The sequence below is a fragment of the Prorops nasuta genome, unplaced genomic scaffold (assembly GCF_024137725.1).
Source record: "Prorops nasuta isolate Cenicafe-Biocafe unplaced genomic scaffold, Cenicafe_Pnas_1.2 PNAS00038, whole genome shotgun sequence".
In the NCBI taxonomy this organism is placed as follows: domain Eukaryota; kingdom Metazoa; phylum Arthropoda; class Insecta; order Hymenoptera; family Bethylidae; genus Prorops; species Prorops nasuta.
Genome location: NW_027116835.1, coordinates 1,317,258 through 1,339,233, shown reverse-complemented (window position 1 = coordinate 1,339,233; position 21,976 = coordinate 1,317,258). Strand labels below are relative to the sequence as shown.

Below are 21,976 nucleotides of genomic sequence, written 5' to 3'. Positions count from 1 at the left end.
TCTAGTAAGGATAAACGGCAGAAAATCTTTATTTTAACAATTAATTTGATTATGTCGATGACAAATTTTCTAGAGTCTAATATCATTTTAAGAGAATATCAGCTTTAACGATACTGTCAAAATAACTTTAAGCATAAATTCAAACATAGGAGGAAGGTTACGAACAGACAAAATGTGATTCAATTAAAACAATAACAAATACATATATTTCTCGAAATGTGATACATTAGGTGTTTTTTTTTTCGTGTTTGGTGGTCGCAGTTACTTTTCACATTATTTTGTTTCCTTTTTTGCTTCAATATGGTTCGGACGATAATGCCTCGTGGACGCGGCGATTTATTCTATCCTCGATTTTACTTAATTTTACAATGTTCTATTTGGAGCAAAGCCGGCGGTTTCATCAACCGCATCGCTAGTATTTTTTTATATTAACTTTTTGCATATCATCCTTATTCATTACTATATTCTTTCAGTTTTGCGGTGTAAGATCGATCATGCTCTATCGCGCTCCCCTCCTAGGCCAATATAATCGAGCAGAGATCCATCCTATTAACGTGCACAATTAACATGATTAGTGACGATAGAACGTCGTATATTTTATAAAATACAAATCAAAATTTACTAACGAACAATCATCTTACAAGATAAAATATCTCTAAAGAACAATATTTTAAAAACATCGTGTATTTTCTAAAAAAAAGTATATTTATATATATATATATATATATAATATATATTATTTGATTATAATATAAATGAAAAATATTCGCATCTAAGCAGGATGTGTCCTGTTTAATTTCAAATTGTAAATTCTCCTAAGGAATTATCTATATATGTATGTATATCAGCTTTAATTTATATTTTTTCCTTCTAGTTTGTATCTCATTTAATTTAACTTTTCGTGGATCTCGCTCAGCACCACAATATTTATTAAGAGTAGCATTTTTTTTTCAATTACAGTTCACGCAAGGCAATTGTGAGAGGATCATCGAGCGATTTCGCGCGCTGCGTCCCTGACAACTTAAACAATTCAAACCATTTTTCAATACTTGTTGTATTCAAGAAAGAAAATATATATGAGAGAGAGAGAGAGAGAGAGAGAGAGGAAATAAAATTTAACATTAGAGACTTTGCTTTTTTTTAAACAAACGAATATCGACAGAATAACAGCTGCTCGCGATCAAAATAGTGTTGAATTTATTGTTGAGACGCGAGTGCGCGAAATCGTTGTACAATATTTGAACACAATTCTCTCGTTAAACCGACAAAGGCATGATCTTACGAATAGAGTATTAATTTTCGTGCACCAGCATTAAAAGAGTCTCGGTCAGAGTAGATATTTTTTTCATGCAACGTGAATCAGCACCCGAATATTATAAATTATATAAAAGCTGGTGAAGTTTCAAGATTCTCGTTACACATCATTCGCAACCGTCATAATCATTCGCGTAAGCCTTGCGTACATGTTCGGTAGGTGATTTTTGTTCATACTTATTATCCATACGAAGAGCACGTATCGGTTCATTTATTTTCATTTACTAAACTCCATTCTCCGTCAAAGAAAATAAACATCTAAAAACTTAAAAAGAAAAGGCTAGTGCACAGGAGCAGCCACCTTATTTTCAAGGACGTTCGATCAAGGTCGTCACAAGATAATTAAAGTATATTATTAACGTCGGCACCAAAAATCTTTGACCGCGATGAATCTATTCGCTATTGGAATACAATTGTTATTACAGTCGCTTCGATTATCGCAAAATTTACATTAAATATTTCGTCGATTACCAGACAGTACCAAAGATTACTCTGCGATAATTCATTCGATAGCTTGCCTCGTTGATCAAAAGAAGAAATTTCATTCGATCATTGCGGATCAGCGCCAATTCCAAATAAGAAATGTTTACATTAATACGTGTACACGAGCTTTTCTCTTTCTGAACGAATCGCAAGAAAAGCTCGTGTAAGTCGTTTGAAAGAAAGATTGAAATACAATTGAGTATACAAGGGAACATATCGGTAAAATTCTGAACAAGTTCATCGCGTCACAAGAGCTTTCGATGACCGACCATCAGAGGCGATGTTAAAAATGTCTCGCGACGCTTTCCTTGCACCCTAGGTGCGTTCAGTTACGCAACTAAGCTAATAAGAAAAAAAGAGGAGGGGGGGGGGGGGGGAAGAAATTGTGAAAACGAAAGTATTTCGTATCTACCTTACGATAAAAACAACTAGAATCACTTGTGTACCATCACCACGTGGATACGCTAAAATAATTAACACTTCTCGAAGAACTAGGATCTAGCTGGTGCGCCGAAAAGCGCCGTTTTCATAATTCTTACGTTCCTCGGGACCTTCTCCTTTCGCAAATTATCTTTTATACAAATCCCATAAATCTATTCGTCTTTAACCCTCGTGTCTTTCTTCTTTCCCACTCACTCCCATCCTATCCACGAATTATAATCGGAAAATTTCGCGTTTACAACACTATTACATTTTGCACTTGCTGCTTTCAGAATGAAACCAACGACTCGACTAGAACACAATTAGCCCGGCCACGAATATCGTGGACGGTTCGATCGATCAAGAAAATATATTCAATGTTACAAGATTTTAAGTTGAAGCAACAGAGAAGAACGTAAAAGATGACGAAAGTAGGAATCTTATACTCGGTATAAAAAGGTTTACGAACGGATTTATAAAATGCATTTATTCGCGCATTTCGGCTGCAACGTGCAGCAATAAGCTCCTTGAAATATCTTTAAGGACAACGATTCCTGAGTACTGCAGTACGGACGTAAGTTACTATTGTTTAGTCGACATGAGAGTTACAAGAGCAGGATCAGAGAGTGAAGGAGAGATAGAGACAGAGAGCGAGACAACAAACTGGGAGAAAACCATATATCGAGAAGAAACGTTTCTCTTCCCTTCGAAAACTGATTTTGTATAAGCTACGCAGCATCGCTTTTTCTAAAGTTCTGTCGCGTTTTACGCCCCATCGCGGCCTAGGCTCGACTTTGCGCGTGTGGTCGAGGGACGAACGTCTCGAAGATCACCTAGAGTCGATCTACTTGCACTTTTCAGTTGGCTACCATACTGTATAGTAATAGGTAAGTATCATCGACGCTAGACGCTTCAATTCTTATCTGCATTTTCTTTCAATCAGACGCTTTCCCCCTACCACGCTCTCACCGACAATTTTTGATTACTTCTAGATACTTTTGTTCGCTGACATCTTTAGGCAACGGAGCGTAAATATGACAAAATGGAAGGATGAAAGATTCGCCATACACAATGACCGACGCTTGTCAATTGCATCGTTATCAGTCATTTCTCACGCATAATACACACAAGTCGTCGGTAAAACAAATAAAATCCCACAAGGCACCGTTTTATTCTTTTTTTTTTTTTATTAAAGCTCATCTTCTTGCTCCATATAAGCTTTATTTTTAGACTTAATTGAATCTAATGATTCTTGATGCCGAGTGATTACAATATTTGTCTTACCGCGCGCATTTACAATATTGCTTACAATTTATCAATCGATTACTTTTGATATTCGTACAACCGCGTTACTGCATTTGTGGATTTTTTCACAAAACTATTCTTTTCCGGCCTGAGTCTATTCGGATGCGTGGCAGTGTTCGCTACTACTACCAACATACACGCTCCATTGACTAAAAATATAATCAGCCAGATTGCAAAATTAACATTTGTCCTCAACCAAGTGGATATGAAAATTTTTATCTCGTGGAGCACTGAGCCTTTGCAACTGCGTCAGTGATGCTTATATCTCCTCCACGCTATATAGGCATTAAATATATCTGTGTTTATGTCCCTTGGTGTCTATGTAGATGTATGTTTGCGTGTGTACTTTTACGTGTTTAATATATATAATATATATATCTCTCTCTCTAGTATTGTTCATATAATATATGATATATCAATATCATTTAAATTTATATATATATATATACTCGCATATTCATTATATATATTATATACATATACATATGTATACAGATACATATATGTATATATATATACATATATAAAACCTATCTATACATATAACTATGTACAAGTTAAAGGACGGGTGGATGGGAAAGTGTGTGTCTATCTGTCGAATGGTAGGAAAAGGGAGTCTGAAGAGGAGGATCGAGGATAATCCAAAAGGAAGTTTGGCAGAGGACGAAGCGTAATTTTTGGATGATAAGGGAATAGCTGGGATATTCTCCAGGATTTTTCGACATGGGAGGCAAACTGATAATTGTATATGGAGGAGCCGCGTGCTCCTTGGCTGCCATGATCGATATGAGAAATCTTAGACGCTTATTATTCGCTGAGACGTTGTGTTTTCTTCGATTCCCATTAAAGAAGAAGAAGAAGAAGAAGAAGATATTCTTGTTACACGAGTGGTCGTTGGCTGGCACACGTTCATAATCTTGATTTTTTTGTTGAGAGAACTCGGAGCGAATTCCAAGTGCTGCGACTATCCTAAGTAGAGGGCGCCGGTGCATTTGCGTTCCGTTTCATCTTCGGTCGAGCCTACTTCCTGATTTTTCTCTTTCTTTCTCTCTCTCTCTCTCTCTCTCTCTCTCTCCCTGCCATCGAACACGCTATTAAACGTCCGTATACTTGCTCAGCTTATCTCGCAACAGCATATTCTCGTTCTTTAATCGATCCAACTCTTGTCGCAAGCCCATGTTCTGCAAAGAAAAAGTGAGGTTAGGTGGCGAAAAATAAAGCAAAGAGGAAGGCAGCAGAGATACTAGATTTTGCGCTTCAACGACCAATCAGTGGAGTGAAGGAGGGTATATACACGCGCTACACAACACACGTCTACGTAGGATACGCGAATTATAGTTGATCGAGTTGTAATTCTGTAGGAGAAATCTTACCTCTTTCTCGAGGAAGCCAGCCCTGAGGGCTATCTGGTTCTCCTTCATGCGGCGTGCGTCTCGCGATCGTTTAGCCGCCATATTGTTCTTCCTACGACGCGCCCAGTATTTGTCATCCTTCAAGTCATCCGGAACAAACTGGAGTGCAGCAGCGACGAGGGGCCACAGAGAACAGAAGGAATAGTTGTATGATTAGACGAGTCGCCCATACTGCGTTATTTCAGAGGATCAATTCGACTTACAGGAGAGAAGGGATGAATACTGACCTGCTTCCGGGACTTCTTGATCATCGGTTGGGGTTTCAGCTCCTCGTCGGAGAAGGCCCGGGTGCGGGGATCGAAATCTCGCCCCGATGATGCCATCGAGAGCGCTACAAGAGACAAGCCATATTGTATTTGTGCAGATGAGTCCAAGGAATCTGTCGCGCGTACCAAAATCGACAAGCTCTACGTTAGTTTTACTACTTTCTGCCTTTACTATTTTTTTATACTTTTATTTTAATCCATATATCATCCCGATTTTTCTCCCACGACCGCCTCCACACACTGTACGATTTTTTTTGGACATCCTTTCTTCGGTGTCTCGCTGCTTATAGCAACTCTATATTGAAAAGTTTATAAAAAACTTCCTCTACAAAACGCTCCGACACCCCGCTAGTTCTTGCGAATACAAACCAAACGTTCGTAGTTTACTTTCCACGCTTTGAGACTAAGCCTAGACGAAACACGGATATATAGAAGAAATAAATAAGCGGTATATATTATACTTGTAACTAATTTTATGCTTAGGACCTTTGCTAGTGTATTTATGTAATTTTAAGGCGTTATGTATATATATGTATGTAGGTCTGCCCGTGTCGTGCCCACAAAATATTTTTGGATTACTGTATGATGTACAGGGTGCTTCAATCAGTTCGCTTTAAAGGGTGGATGTGAAAATTTGTTTCTTTTGTAACTCTGTAAGAGATACCAAAGTTTTCAATAACACCTTTGGGACTTGAATAGATAAATTCCTTTCAGAAATAAAAAATACAATAAAATTGTAGATATCTCTTACATTTACAAAGAAAAATGAAATTTCATACACATAAACCAAGTAAGAATTAAGCGAATCTCCCTGTATATTCGTGTATTGGATATTGGCAGGAGAAAAGTATCCGCGGATTTTTTTAATCAACATTGAGAAGAGCGAAAGCTACGTGATGTATGGAATGTTTGATATCAGATTCGAATGTGTTTTGTTTCAGTGATTTGAACAAAATGGATGAAAGACTCACTGGAGTCCGCTGGTGAGGGTGGGTTGAGGGTGTCGGGAGAGCAACATTCGCTCGGCGAAGGCGATCTCTCGCGCTTCGTTACAGGTTCCAAGTGGAGGCCAGCCGGACCCTGGTGACCCGGCGCCTCCGCGCTGCTCATCTTGTGCATTTGGTTGGCCTGCATGGTACCTTGTCCACCACCACCCACTCCGTCCACTGGAATCCCATTCTCCGACAGAAACTCATCCAGATCAACGTACTGAAAATAATTACAATTTATCAATACACTCGTACACGTATATATTGTACTCACTGTAAAAAATCTCTCTAAATTCATAAGGACAATTTTATTGTAAATTTACATCAGACTGCAAAAGAAAGAATTATTTCTTTTTACTATAAGGAAATATTGCAATTTTAGAACAATTTTTTTACAGTGCTGTACTATTCTTTTAGGTTTTTTTATTCGTCAATTGTTCTTTTTTCTGAATAATTTTTTATGGACTAGCTACAATTGAAAATGAAATATTTTTTATAGTTGGGCAAGCATAATGGAGAATTATTTTCATGTACCTATTGTTTATATTACTTGGAGGGGAAGAAAAATGTGTAATTTTTCAATTTGTTTAATCGAATGATTAATCGGTGGGAAGAACTGTAGCAGAAATGGTCCGATTGAATGTGATATAATAATAATCAACTACCTTACACATTAGCGTTTTGATTATAGAATAAATTCCAGATTTCGGTTTAAGTAAACAAACGCTTTTTAGCTGATATCGTCGGATACGTACGCGAGGTATTCGCGAAGCTTGGAATAAGTTCAAAAGGATTCGTGAAAATTGCGTTTGGCAACGAATGATTCATGTGTGGGTGCGTTCTTTATATGTGTATAAAGTGTAGAACTGAATTACCCATCTCCCTTCCCCGCTTTATGCCTATTGAATGTATAGAAGAATGTTCTGAACATTTACAAAAAAATCTTGAATTAGTTCAATAACACTATCTTTTTACTATTTTATTTTCCACCATAAATATTCGCTATTTCACCGTGACATCAAAATTGAATACCGTTTTTTAAAGGAGCCACAGGTGAGGAGAAACCTTTAATAATGATAAAGACATTTAAAAATTGTACGTATAGCATTTAATATTTATTAAAATATACTTATTATTACTAAGAATATATATTGAAAAATGTTAAAAAATAGATTCGTCAAAATTCAGCGCAACTACAGTTTAATAATACCACACCAATGAAAAAAAAAAACAAAAAACAAACAAAAACAATAGTCCTTTTGGCGTTGCGTTAAAATAGCAAATATTTCATGGAAACAGGGTAATCAAAAGAGAGCATTTTAGTATTTTTTGCACCTTCAAGGTGATGTTTAAAATTTTCAGAAAGTTCAACTGCTCTATAAAGCATGAAGAGTGGGGAGGTGGGTCGTCCATACTGTGCAAACAGGGTAAAACCAACCGTATCACCCCAACAATAGCAATAACAAAGAAACATACAAAAGAGAAATAAAGGAGATTTAGGAGACCGGTGTGTATGCGAATAGATCCTCGAAAAGATTTAGTTGGACCGTTCGTTCGACTAATTCCCCCCAGGTATACGCGCCTCGGTAAAAAGTCAAGGCTCGCGTGTATAACAAAAAAAAGTGTCAATGAGTAATCAAGGTCCAGCTCGCGTTCTACCAAAGAATCCTATATATAAAAGACCGCTAGGCAGCGGAAATTTTTGTCGGTCCTGGGACTGTGAGTCGGAGTTAAAAAACTGCTAAATCCCTGAAAATGATTGGAATCGAGTCGAGAGATTCTTCGATCGGTCCTTTCTTATCGCGAAATACTTTCGAATGGTCGCGCGTGTATAGCTTCGGCTTTTTCGGGGGTAGAGGGGAGGGGGAGGGGGGGGGGCATTTTTTGCGGTAAGATCGACTCGAACCGAAACCAGAAATGGTTTCACTTGGTTTGGCGAGTGGTAAAACATCTCGATGGAAATTCGTGCAGCGGCGGGAGCGGCGGTGGTTCGCGCGTGGCCTGGTGAAAGTTGAGGACGCGGCGAAAGGTATACGTATATATAGTCACGTAGAGTCGGAAGAGTACAGTGAGGCGAAGCCAGCCGCCAGCAGCAGTCATGCAGCGACCAATGAAATATCTTATCTCGCCAAACGTGCTGCCATTATCCTTCAAAGCAATTGTACCGTCCGTAAACCCTGCTGCTCTGGATACCACTTACCTTTATCCAGTGAAATTCAGCACGAACTTTGCTTTGATTTATTATAGAATTACTCCACCCACGCGTTTCGCTTCGACTTTGCCTATTCGACACTCCAACTATATACGTACTTTTCTTATCCTCTTCTAATTGACAGTTTTCACAGGCGGCCGTTTATGTATGTGGTATTTTCGATGATTTGCGAGGAGCATTCATCGGAAAGATAGTCCATTTATATGTATAGAGATCGTGTGAATTTTAAGCTGGGGCAAACCGGAAGTGGCGGCTTGACGCGGTTATAGACGTTGGAAAAAAGAGGCTCGAAGCTGTTTATTCTTCTCGTCGCGATGTAATTGGGTTTTTATTTCATTTTCGGTGATTCGCGAGAATATTTATATATTCTGTTAGTATACAAGAATTTCGAGAGAAGGAAAAATCGGCGTAGACGGGAAATGGCTGGAGACTCCGTTGAACGGCCGGCGTGACGTGGCTCGGCGTGTTGGGGGAAAAAAGGGGCCAAAAAGTTGCTCGATTCCGACGAGCTATAACGGAGAAAGTGGTCGTGGTGGTTCTGCCCCCCCCCCCCCCCTCCCACTCCCCGTTCCACGCTCCGCGGCAAACTGGCGTCTGGCTGGCACTACTGGCGAACGGCGGGCAGCGAGCCGAAGCCGTCGAAGCCATCGAAGCCGCCGGGGCCTTCCCTTCCCGGTTTCTCGATCCAGGAAGGTGAACTGCGCGGTATGCGCGTTACAATTCCTTTAGATCTACTACTTTACACACACTTTGCAATTATATCGCGTGCACGGCGCGAACTTCTCTTCCGGCTACTTCGAGCACCGCGACGCAGAAAATCTACAGATGAAAATCACCTTAATTAACTGATAAACCCTCGTGTTGATTTTAAGCCAACTAAACCGGAAGTCTCGCGCGAGCTTTTCACGTGCAAATTAGAATATTGTAATTCTTGATCGATTATGACATTCTCTTCAATGGAATTCATCGTGTTTGACTCTATAATAGTTATTGCGAGGATCATAGAGGGAGAAAGAACACTGAGACACACACTCGAAACAAAGAAAATAACATATAGGAAAAAGAAACAAAATGACGTATATATACATATGCCATAAGAGAGAGAGAGAGAGAGAGAGAGTGTGTATAATGAACATGGATAAAAATAAACAAAGCAGGTGAATGTTCCAGGGTCTTTGATTCTTGAAACTCGTTTCGTGGAGTGATCTTGAAGCGTTCAAAAGTTTTGTATACAAAGCGTTTTGCTTTTTCTTTGCATCGTCACTCGTCGGAGACTCAAAGTTCCTTTGGCGAGTCTTTGTATACAAGTTTTTTGCAACGATTGGTATCTATCATTATTATCGATCTAACATAGACTCAAGTATTAGAGAAAACGATGAAAATGGTCAAAAGCCACAAAAGAGCTGAGATCAGTGTGATGTTTTTGAGAGAAAACGAGGTTGGAGTGAATTTCTTTTTTTTAGGAGTGGAATGAGCCAAGCTGTGGGGGCTTACCGTATCGCGTTCTGTATACATACATGGTTCAATACCTTCAGGTCGGCATCATAGGGTAAAGTTTTGTCCCAGAGATTGGGCCCCAGGAAGGCGGCCTGCGCTTCCACGTTGCCCCAAAGCTCGCCGTCGGCGTCCTTCTTCTCTTCCGGTCCATCCTTGCCTTGTTTTCCTGAAACACCATAAAAACGTTGGTGGTCAATACTCGTCCGTTCAACCCTCCTTTCTTCGTCAATCCAACCACCTCGAGGCTGCTTTCTCCGATCGAACCGATTTTTACGTAAGCGTGCTCCAATTACCATTTCAACCGCAATTATTTTACTCAACTATACATCCTTGCGTCATTGCCATCATTTCTACACCAATTTCCCTCCACTGTAGCATTCCTCCCCCTTCGCGCTAGGAACTTTGCAAGAAACGTCCGACGCTCGTCAACGTCCAGCAATGATTTTTCTCGCATCGAGCCAGTAGAAGCGTTAAGCGTTCTTATACTCGACCTTGAAGATGCTAGAGGAGAAATACAGCGGGACGATCCTAGCGTGCGGCTATTTTTTACGTCAGCCGAACGCGTCCGTCATCCATCTGCCTCTTGGCAGAAAATCGTACAAAGGGAGGAGAAGATGAGGAAGAAATTAGAAATAGCGGTTTTCGGAGTTATAAGATCGAGCAGAAACGATTTGGAGAGTTAACGAGCATGCTCTCTCTTCAAGTTGGGGGTTTTCGGAAATAGGCATCCTCCGAATGGGCAGGTCCTCGTAATTGATTGGTTGAAATGGAGGGATTTTGGCAGAGATAGGGTCGAAGATTCGCTAGAAAATGAATTTGGCCAATATGGCGTGCGTCGTTTTGTTATCGAGAGGGGAGAGTGGGGTCGGTCGACTGTCAAGGCTGTGAGAGCGTGCTTTGTCACGCCACGTTGCTCGGGGATCGAATAGAAATAATAGAGGATCGCTTTGGGACGACACAGGCGATACAGCGATGATGATCGTGATCACGATGACGATAATGACGGTCTCCATCGCAGCAGGCAAACTTGTGTATGTGCGTTGCTTATTCAAACAGGTAGCGGAGCAACAATGCTTCTTTAATTGCCCAACGATCGCGTGCAAATAAACTTTGCAAATTTAGCCTTTTCATTCGAACCTAGCTCTACGTATAAATTTATTAAAAAAAACAAAGAAATAAATAAATTCTATAAAAATAGCAAAACAGTCTGGTGTGAAAACTATACATTGATGAAATTTGCCATTTTTTCGCTTATTTTTCTATATAAATAAAATGTTAGAATTTCGTGTATCTGAATATATATTACATAATTATAGAGAGTGGATATATATGAAAAAGGCTCGTGAGAGCACGAAGAACCAATCAATGATTGAGGTGGTACTTGGGGGAGATGCGATAAAATTTTGTCGAAAGAATTGACCATTCTTTTGGTCTATTATTGTTTTACTGGATTTTTTCTAAAGCCTTCGAATTACGGGCACGACCGCGACAATAGATGAATATATATATATATATATATATATATATATAGAGAGAGAGAGAGAGAGAGAGTTAAGAGTATGCGTGCGAGAGGCCGAGAGCTGGAATGCTCTGTGCACGACGGAAACTCCTCGGTTAATCGACCTTTCGACAGCGGCGTCACCGCGTGGATTAATTTCATTCTTCGCTCTTCATAAGCTACACCGAGAGAAATAATCATTTCAATAGTCGTAGATAAATATTTACTTGTTATTAATTTTATTCGAGAATTTTTTTTTTTCTTAGTGTTTATTAATTATTTCCGTGATTCCGTTGATCCAAGCATTTTTTCCTACAGTTAAATACACTTATTTATTATAACAAAAATATTTCCAAATCAAAATATAACAATATTATAAATCTCATTGTTAAAAGTAGTAAAAAATAATTAAAATATAGCATAAATTAATTTCATTAATCGATTTTAATATCCAAGCTGCATGGATTTATTCAAAATATCATTGACAAAATTTATCTTGCTTGTTAAATATATAATCTATGCGACAGTGTTGTAAAAGTCTGTCTGTATGTGTGTGCGCGTGCGTTGGACGTGACGGAAATGCAACTCTCGACGTATGAATGGATAAAATCAGGAAGAAGACCCCTCTTCTCTGTCGGCGGTGGTTACACGTGATGGTACTCGCTCGGCTGGCTGGCAACGTACGCGCGCGAGCGAGCACCAATACTATGACACGTGAGATTATTTCCGCGGAGAGCCGGTCTACTCGCAGCCTTGAACCAAATTACGGGCCGCTGGTGCTGCTGTGCCGCTGTTGTTTAGCTGTTTAGTGCCACCGCACCATTCGACGCCACCTTCGAATCCATCCTCGTTCGTTTCTAAGCCGACGCTTAAAAATTTTATCCTCGCGCGCGCCATTCGCTCTCCTCTCTCATCCGCTTTCGTTAATTACACACATGTATATGTATAGATTATTGATGGAACGCTTTGCGCAAGACTCGAGTCAAAACACAGAAAATTCACGATAATCCTAATCCATCAGCGAGGAGATAGGCAAGGATGATGCACTATGCACTCTCGAGCGTCCGTATGAAAATATTTATAGTAGATTTCGATGGAGCCAGAGAGGTTTCTCGTTATTTCCGAGCTGATTTATAGTCTGCGAAGGTAACAACATTGTAGAGTCGAGTAATGACGAATATGCGGTAAGCCAAGCAAGATTTGTGGCTTGCTGAGAATAATTGGTAGACTGATTAATAAACAGAGCTTATAGGGAAAAGGGTGAAATTTTCAAGCACGACCGTTAATGGTTCATTGACAATTGTTTAGTCGCACCGTGCAGTTGAGAGAGAAATTACTGTAATGCAGTGTGTGTGGTTCGGTTGGATCCCGGAAGAAGAATAGCGTGATCGAGCGAAGAAACAAAGAAATTTTTCATGCTCGGTGCACCAATGAGAAAAAATACAAAAATATGGATCTTTTGGATCTCGGAAGAAAAATAGCATGATCGAGTCAAAAAGCAAATGATATTAATCATGTAGAGTATATAGCGATATATACATATGAGAGAGATACCGATCGAATAATATCGATCCAGCGTTTCTCGTGTGTGGAAAGTGAATGAATAACAGACGGTCGTAACTGTAGGCAGATGTAACGAGTAGTCGTGGTGGAAAATAAATAAGTCTAAGAAGATGTGCAGAAGATATACATGAAGCTACATAAGCTTATCTGGAATATACATATAACTAAGTACACCGGTGCTAATAATTATACGTTGATATTTCGATTGCTGAATACGCAATGATAAATCTACATGGAAGTATCACAACTTTTACTTTCTTCTCGGCTATCTCGTAGATCCACCCACGCGTATCTCGTGTATCCAAACGTGAAAGTCGTTGGCAAACCAACGTAACTCTCGACTAATGTAAACATGTTTACGAACTATCACTTACCGTCTCATCGAATTAATTAGCCTTGCGACGCTACTTAACCTTTTATCGCTCGACTCTGCCACGTAAAAGTAATTAAACTCTGTTAATTCTACATAGTTATATATATATATATATATAAATGTACTGGAAACAAATTTAGCAAGATGGCAACGAAAGTCCTGGGCAACTTTGTAGCTAACAGATTTTACTAAAAAACTCTTGTTAAATATAGTACACGTGTAAATGTGTAACGAGAATCATTGTAATTTTAGAAAAATACACTGAAAAAAACAATCGTTTAATTTAAATAACTAGTCATTTTTGTTTAACCTAATCAATCATTTATCCAAAATGAATAAAAATCTATATTCTTGACTATTGCAATAAAGATTTATTCGAATCAAAGAATTTTTCTCTCAGTCTATAGGATTATTGTTGAAGAGATGTATCGATTTGATTGGATTGGGTAGCATCAAGGCTTTTAACGAGTATAATCGCTTGGGATTTATCGGAGGCCAGCACGGAGATGTAGAATTTCGTTGAAAAGAAGAGAGCGAAGTGGTGTGGTGGATGGTGGGAGAGTAGATGGTTGAATTTGAATCGGTTACTGGCATACGCGGAAATAGATCGCAGCAACAAGGGGGCAGTGGAGTAGCTCCAGCATATCGATGGATAAACAATCGCATTTGTTTGGAGATGGTTTCCTGTGGCCTTGCGCGCGCTTCGGTTATTTCGGACTGCGGAAACTTGGATGGGATGGGAGACCAACTAGACGAAGCACCGTATTGTAGTGCTCCGTCGATTGTAACCACTAAAAAAGAGGGGAGGGGGGGGGGGTGGGTGAACATTCCGACCATTTTTCTCATCGAGAACTTTTCAGTGGATGAAACGAGAAAATAACGCGACGTCTCCTTCGAGGAGAGATTAATTTTTCTGGAGGAAATTTTGCGCGAATTTGGAAAAAGGAGTTTTCGAACCCCCCCCCCCCCCCCACCCTGTCCTCCCCTTGTGTTAAAAGAGGTTGGCGTGTTCGCGTGTTGGCAGTTACGTAAAAGCGACTAACGTGGCGATGGAAAGGATAAAAAATGGCATGCAGAGAGGACCGTCATTAGAAAGAGCCAGCGGCGGCAACTGGCAGGAAGAACTGGTTTCTGCCGCTATATAGCAACCGACACACGCGCGCGGGACGGAATTCCCGAGAAACGGCCCTTTGCGGTACTTCCGCTTTCGTTATACGACCCTGGGCTATCGTCTCGACCCACTGGAATAGTAGGTATACCTCTCCTTCGACAGGCTGCCTATACCTTCTGTCGGAATGGACCCACCTGAAACCAGGTCAATCCTGCATTCTTCCAATAAAAAACCACTTGCCTTCTATGTATCTATATATATCTTCTTTTTTCTATTTTATTCGTAATAGGTTTAAGAGTCTTCGTGCGGCTTTAACGCGTTGTATATAGTTTACTGAAGAAAAATTCACTTGCCATTGTGTACATTTTCTTTTTCTTTTTGTAGAAAATTGTAGTTGTTATAACTGTATACAGCTTTTTCTCCCAGTTCCAGATAGAGGAGCTTCGCGGTTCGAATTTTTTTCTCTACGCTCCAGCATCGTTGCTCGGAATAAAAAGTTGACGTACGACCTGTAAATCTCGTGACCTCGCCGTGTCTCTCGATGAGTTGCGGTAAGCCGCTATTTTGTTAAACGAGCAAACTCGAGAAATTCTATTAACAATACTCCACGTGTAGAATTATTCTAATGTATAAAAATATACCAGCAAAAATTGTCATTGCGGGCAGGCAGGTGTACAGGATTTTGCAATGTTTCTGATAAGTTGGTGGTAAAGATATTTTCTTTTGGTGATATAACTTTTGATATCCTCGGCAATAGTTCCTGAAGAGGTCGATGAAATGATTATTGGTAAATACGAAAGAGAAGAATTCTCAAATCCAACAATCCAGTCCGGAGATACACTAATTTGTTTATAACAATTTGTTCAAAATAAAATTAGTGCATTTCCTGAGTAGACTTTCGGATTGGAGCGTTCTTATTGGCTTATATTTTTCAGCACTCTCGCCTTACAAATTTTCAGAGAAAAGAAATGTTATTTTTGGAAGTTAAAAGGAAAATAAAAAATTAATATTAAGCAAATATACTAATTACTAAAAAAAAGTCAGCAAGCTGCCAGAATTCATAGGAGCTTCTAATACAGAGCCAGCTGCACGCAAGTGAAAAATGTCAGTATGGACAGACATGCACATATAACGAAGGAGTTTATAAGTTTTCTGTGAAAAAAAAACCTAGTCAACCGCAAGTATAATATTTTGGTAATAGAATATAACATATAACTATTCCCTGAGCAATAGTTCCCTAGAAATCCAGTGGAACAATTCTCACGACGAGTTTCCGCGTGAAAGTGAATCCGCGCTAAGGTAAACAGGCGAGATGCTTCCGTGACTCTGGCAAAAACACACAATGATTCTCGCGTTTACATAACCGCGGCGATGAAGAAAAAAAAGGCAGTGCGGCCGAAAGCTGCCGAAGAAGAAGCGGCTGCGCAGGAAGTGCATCGTTTTCCTTTCCCAAAACACTTTCTCCACCTGCTCTCGGGTCACGCTCCAATTAACTCGAGCTTCGTCGCTAATTACGAGCATTATAACGCGCCCTACGCGGGAAGTGGGAGGGGGGGGGGGAGCTTGCAAAAAGCTACCACCGAAAACCCCCCAAAGACCACGAAGAAGAAGAAGAAGAAGAAGAAGACGGAGGATCACTCGTCGTCGTTCGCCTCACAATTTTCCAACGACCATATCTCAAAACGAACGATGCCATTCTTATCACCGCAATAAACTTTATCTTTCCAGTTAAAAATCTTTGTCCGGCAAACCCGCGTCTCTCTGCAGACACCTTCGTGCATATGCGTATATAGGGGAGAGAGAGAGAGAGAGAGACGCAGACACGGAGAATTTTGACAGAAAAAAAGGGAGAAATTAAGGTGAGAATTTCGTTAGGAAAAGTTGCTCGGCCATGAACGGTTGAGTTGGCAATATCGCGAGTATGGTTATCGGTGCTCTTATCTCGTTTCGCGAGAAGTTGCTGCGAGAGTCGCCTCGTGAAAATGCGCACGAGGGAAGAGTAATAGAGTGGAAGTCGTATATTTCTTGAATTATCCACTCGCGCGTTTTCTATTGGAATACGACCTTATTGTTCCTATCTTTAATTCGTTTTTCCACCTTTTTCACTCGAAATGCTTCGGACCACAAATACCAGCAAGTAGCGTAAACATATATATAAGTATACTATAAAATATATGTAGAGGGAAAGAGAGAGAGAGAGAGAGAGAGAATTAAATAGAAAAGAAAATTTGTTGAACTATTCGTCCAAGAGAATTCGATGATTTTCCACGAGGTTCTTATTGGACGAAGCTATACAATTAGGGTCTCGAAGGTCTCATTGGACGAAGCAACGAGAGCATCAATCAGTTTGACCATAATAGCAATTGGTATTTATTTATATATACTCCACATTGGCACTTTATTAATACTAATGGCTCGCAATTGGAATGCAAGTAAATTACGTTCCGCCAAGTGGATGGTATATTAATAATTGGCCAGTTTGTCTAATATTATCGGTGGGTGTAGACACTGTACACAGGTGTAGTGCAAGGACAGACATGTAAAATGACGAATCGTCGAGTGAAAAAGTTTTGCTCTTTCAATGATATTATCATATATCTCACACCCCACCTCTCTCTCTCTCTCTCTCTTCTGGTTGGTATCAAAGAGCAGAAATTCTTTGCAGCCGATGACGCTTTTGATGCTGGCAATCGATCGTCTCTCGATTCTATCTAACGGATCGACCAAGTTGTCCTTGGCCGCTCCTCTCATTTCCTGCTGCCAATACGCGATCAAAGCTTCTATTTTTATTCGATGCATCTAACCAACAATCGTTCTCTCCCCAATTTATTCTCCATCCATCAGCATTATAACATTTCATCTCTCTTCTCTCGATCCATAAATCTCCCCCCCCCCCCTTTATATAGACTTGTAAATCTTTTAAACTACATTTATTCTTTCCTGTATGTGTGTGTATAAACCCTGAGATTTTTGACTCGCACAATCCACGAGTTTCACCAATGTCGCACAGAGATTTTCCTGAAAGCCTGCAATTTATGCAAATTCCCATTGGCAACGGGGAAGGAATAATCATGTTCGAACGAAAGAGAATATTTGGAAAAAATTCACTGTGCTGGACTGTACGTTTCGTGCCTCTCCTTCTCCAGCGAATACCATAAATAATATTCGCACGTGCACGCACCTTCACTGTCAAGTTAAGCCTGAGAAATTTCATCGTGAATTTCGTAAACTTCTCGAGATTTTACCAGGTTTCCCTCGAACGGTCGCAAGCTGTGTACAGTCCGTGGCAACATTATTACGGTAGTGTTAAAAAGGCCAGGGGAGAAGATGTAAAATTATCATAACGCTTTGTCCCGTTGAAAATAGGCGCGGCGCGAATAGCGAAAGGGGTGGGGGAGGGTGTAAAGAAGAGGGATGCATTTGCAAAGGCGAGAAAGGTTTCCCCAATCGGATTTGAGGATTTTTGTCGCGCACTGTACCTCAGGCGTACTTGACACTGCATTAGTGTTGGTAATAGGCGCACCAGGCGTAAAATCGCGAGATGTCCGTAATCGTCAATTTCTTCGTCATTAATTCTACGATGACCAAGACACGCGGACAACTAGAGAAGTATGTTTACGTGGCAGGCTGGTATTATCGTGGATGCACGTAATGCGCGTGGATAAGTGCATAGAGAGTGAACGAGGTTTCGCTTTCGTTGAGAATTCTTCCTGTTCCCACCATAATCCTACTCGACCATAATCGACTACTCGGACTATAACTTTATAGAATTTAATGCCACTTCCAATTGCTGGAATTTAACTAATAGATTATTTACTTACCTCGCGAGCAACGCCTTTAAATCTCAAGCGTTCCAAGCTCTTTAATATACATGCATATATATATATAATATATTATTCCATCGAGTTCATCAATATTAGCTCCTATGTTTATGTACGTATATCCATACAACTACTATATATTATATAATTAAAAAGCCATAGCGAATTATGCCATTAACGCTGCACAATTTATGCACACGCGTTGGAAATATTCGTTTTACGATCCACAGTGTTCGCAGGTTGTAAAAAAATTGTCTTTCCTTTGAACGCGCAAGTAGAACTACGTCAGTTTCATTCCAGTCCCTCGTTACCCGGTAACCCACTCGTTCAGTCCACGTGACAGCAGCACGTGCTTAGCGTTGCCAGAAACCATTTACGGATCGTTCAATCATAAATTCTTATCGCAACGCGTGAATGATTATGAAAATCTAAACTTTCCTTATCGTCGTGCTTGCTTTTTACGTATACGCTCCTCCTATTCGAAAAAAAGTTTATCTCACCTAAGAGGCCACTGATCAATTTCGCTTTTAATCGAAATTTTCATACATTTTATCATTCGTCCAATCATTTTTCCGAGCATTTTTCTTTCAACTTCTTCAGGGATCAGTACCATATTGATTCGAGTCTTCGTATAAGGTTATCTTTGACCTATGACCAATTTCACTCTCGAGACAATTTTATTCGTTTCATTGCTCATAAATAGTCTTCATTTTTGTCTATTTTATTAGTGGTCTCAGCTGTCCGGATTATTTGATTTCTTACCACTTTTCACGATACTTTATCTCTCACCCAGGACTAATCTCACCTTGAAGAAAATTTCATAGATTCGATCATTTCTCCTTTACTCTTTTTTGGTCTCTTAAACGGTCAATAGCATTCGGATTTAACCTCTGGCACCTATGCAATCGCTTTCTAGGGAAATCTAGGCTTTTGAATTCCACTCGCAGGAAATTCAAATGCGATGTCAGTTTCATTTGCAAGGTCGAACCTGTTTAATATATTATCAATCGATTAGGTTATTCCTATTGGCTGAAATCCGCGAGTAAGAGAATTTCACAGTCTCTTTGGAAAAAGCTCGTTACGGTTCGATGGCCAGAACGCGCAGAAGCCTTGCGTAATTTCGATTTACCGTTGGATCGATAAAAAAAGTGATAAAGACGGTTGACAAAAAAAAAACAAGGTCACTTTGAAAATTCTGTCAACTTTTAGCAAGAGTTTAAAAGTAGCGGTACTGTCCGTATATATATATACATACCACTATAAGCACTATTATAATTTGTCATTGCTGCGCTTCCTGGCGTCTCAAGTACAAAGATTTTTTACCCTCGGAACGATATAAATTCTCCAATCAGTTATGCTCGGGATAATTAAAAAACGCGTCATTATAATACAGTGCGCGTACATGCATATATCTATATAAATATATATATGTGTGTATAAACCGTTATTATTGGATCGACGCATGGATATGGGCAATGGTAAAAAATGTAGCATTATAAAATAATGGAGAGAAGAATAATGGAGAAAAATGACGAAATTATGGTAGATTGGGTAAGCGAAGAAGCGAATCCTAGTGTTGAGTTGCGGCAAATGCGGGTTTGTTCGCTTTGCTTCCTGGTGGCAGACGTGCACGCAACGAAATCATTTCCGCGAGTGAGTACTGAGTAGGGGAAGGTTGAACATGAACAGTTGAACGTCGAGAAGTCGTTTCCTCCTTCCCCTTCCACGCGAAAGCCTCCTACCTACTAACCCCCCCCCCCCTCACCTCTCACTACTTTTATTCCCGCTTTCTCTTCTTCTTCCATCCACCACGACCACCACACCATTTTTCCCCGCCTTCCTATCGCTTTTATCTATATTCTCCCTTCATTCACCAATACTCACCGATTCATCATATCGATTATCGATGTGAGACAGTTTAATTTATAATATTGAAACATAATTATCCAGAGCTTTTTCTTAACTCACAAAACTGGTCTCGCTTTGTTGCTTTTTTCTTCCATGCATTACGACCATCAGCCAATTTTTTTGTTAATTTCCTACAACTTTTATCTATTCTTCCTCGATTCCCTAACACCCGATCCATTTGATCGACTATCGCTATAACGCAGTTCACCTTATGATACTAAAAAAAAATGCAACGGTAGCCCAAACTCCTAATAATATTCTCAACTTGCAGCTTTCTTTTAATCAAATCCAATGATTTATTCCCCATAAATTTCTCTCAGTTTTCTCGACGTGTGCAGCGATACACAATTCTATCGGTCCGATAAAATTTGCCTTATTAATTTATTACCACAACCTTTCAAAACATCGATCGATCCTTCTTATGTTTTACGTTTTGCCCTTTCTACTTGCACAAATTTCTCTTTCCTTCGCAATCTGGTTTCTCCGCTAACACAGGCGAACGCCCACGTAACCAGTTTTCGATGTTGTTAAAAATCGTCCATGGAATTCCGTTGAACTCTCAAAGCGAGTCTACATATATATATATATATATATACATTACAGGGTAGTTTGCTGGATTACGCGGTAAGGTTGAAAATGCGGGAAGGGGAATAGGAGGTGATTTTGAGAAATTGTCAAATAAGGAGGAACTTAATAGGCGCGCAGAGCGCGGTGGTTTTTTCCGGCCGGGGGGACACAATGCTCGACTGCCAGTGCCGAGTGAAAGTTGTACGAGTCACTTTCCCCTCGTGGCGCAGCCGTATACTCAGCTGGTTTCCGTGCAAATGCCAGACATCCACCGACCACCAGCCACCAACGTAAGACCGTTCGATCCAAACGGTTATCAATGTTCCTCAACATTTTTCCACTTGTATCCTACAATTAATACGCACACACGTACATCGAGTGTTGCGCAACGTCATGCAATAAAATACCAAACTCGCTCCTTCTTAATTAAACTAATACTATCAACTTCCTTCTTCGAACATCAATTACTTCTCTTATATTACTAACCTTCCTAATCGTATTTTATACAATTATAAATCCTTCCAACGTTCTTCTTTCTTCGCCCGAAATCGGCGAGGAAATTTAACTCGGTACTACTGACAATCCTGCAATTCATATACGTATAGGATGTACTGCTTGAAATGATCCAACCACATGGATATGTATAATTATAGCAAATATATATTACTTTTTGTTCGAGAAATTTTTTTCAATGCACGTCGAAAGGTGCTTGAAAAAGATTCATAGAGAATTTCATATCTTTTGTCAGTAACGAAGATAAAAGAATTTTTTCGCATGGTTTGGGTCATTTTAAGCGGTGCGCCTTGTACAGAGATATTCTGCTGATTCATCAGTAACGACCTGTTGCTTCTTCCGTCTAATTTGAGAATTAGGCTTTGCGCATTACTATCGAATCAGCGAAGATGCGAACTAGTTGCTGCTTCCGTGTTTGGACTTTGCCAAGCGGAAGCACGCGCGAGTCAAGACGGGGGTGGAGCCACCATGCTAGACTTGTAATTTTCATGAAAATTGCGTGTATGCGGCAAATGATCTGGAAAATTATGGTCGTCGTTTCCTGTCTCCCTACATTTATACTGCACACTCATAGGCGCAAAATTTTCTTCAAACGTCTTCCACACGACTATCCTAAATGACTCGTTCAAAAAAAATTAGAAAATGAAGTTGGTTTAGAAGGACACGCACCGATATTTTTTTTCCAAGAAATCTCTACATTGAGTGAAATTTTATACAAGTTGTG

The 21,976-nt window shown here is 39.8% G+C and overlaps 1 protein-coding gene across 1 annotated transcript in view; it reads right to left on the bottom strand.

Moving 5' to 3' along the window:
- Nucleotides 1-178: 178 nt before the first annotated feature.
- Nucleotides 179-21,976, bottom strand: part of Pdp1 (PAR-domain protein 1) — a 53,076-nt gene continuing 31,278 nt past the window's right edge. The window contains 5 exon segments of the mRNA XM_066744226.1: nt 179-4,703; nt 4,896-5,033; nt 5,162-5,265; nt 6,172-6,409; nt 9,919-10,064. Of these exon segments, the coding sequence (XP_066600323.1) occupies nt 4,617-4,703; nt 4,896-5,033; nt 5,162-5,265; nt 6,172-6,409; nt 9,919-10,064 (713 nt within the window). The 3' untranslated portion in view covers nt 179-4,616.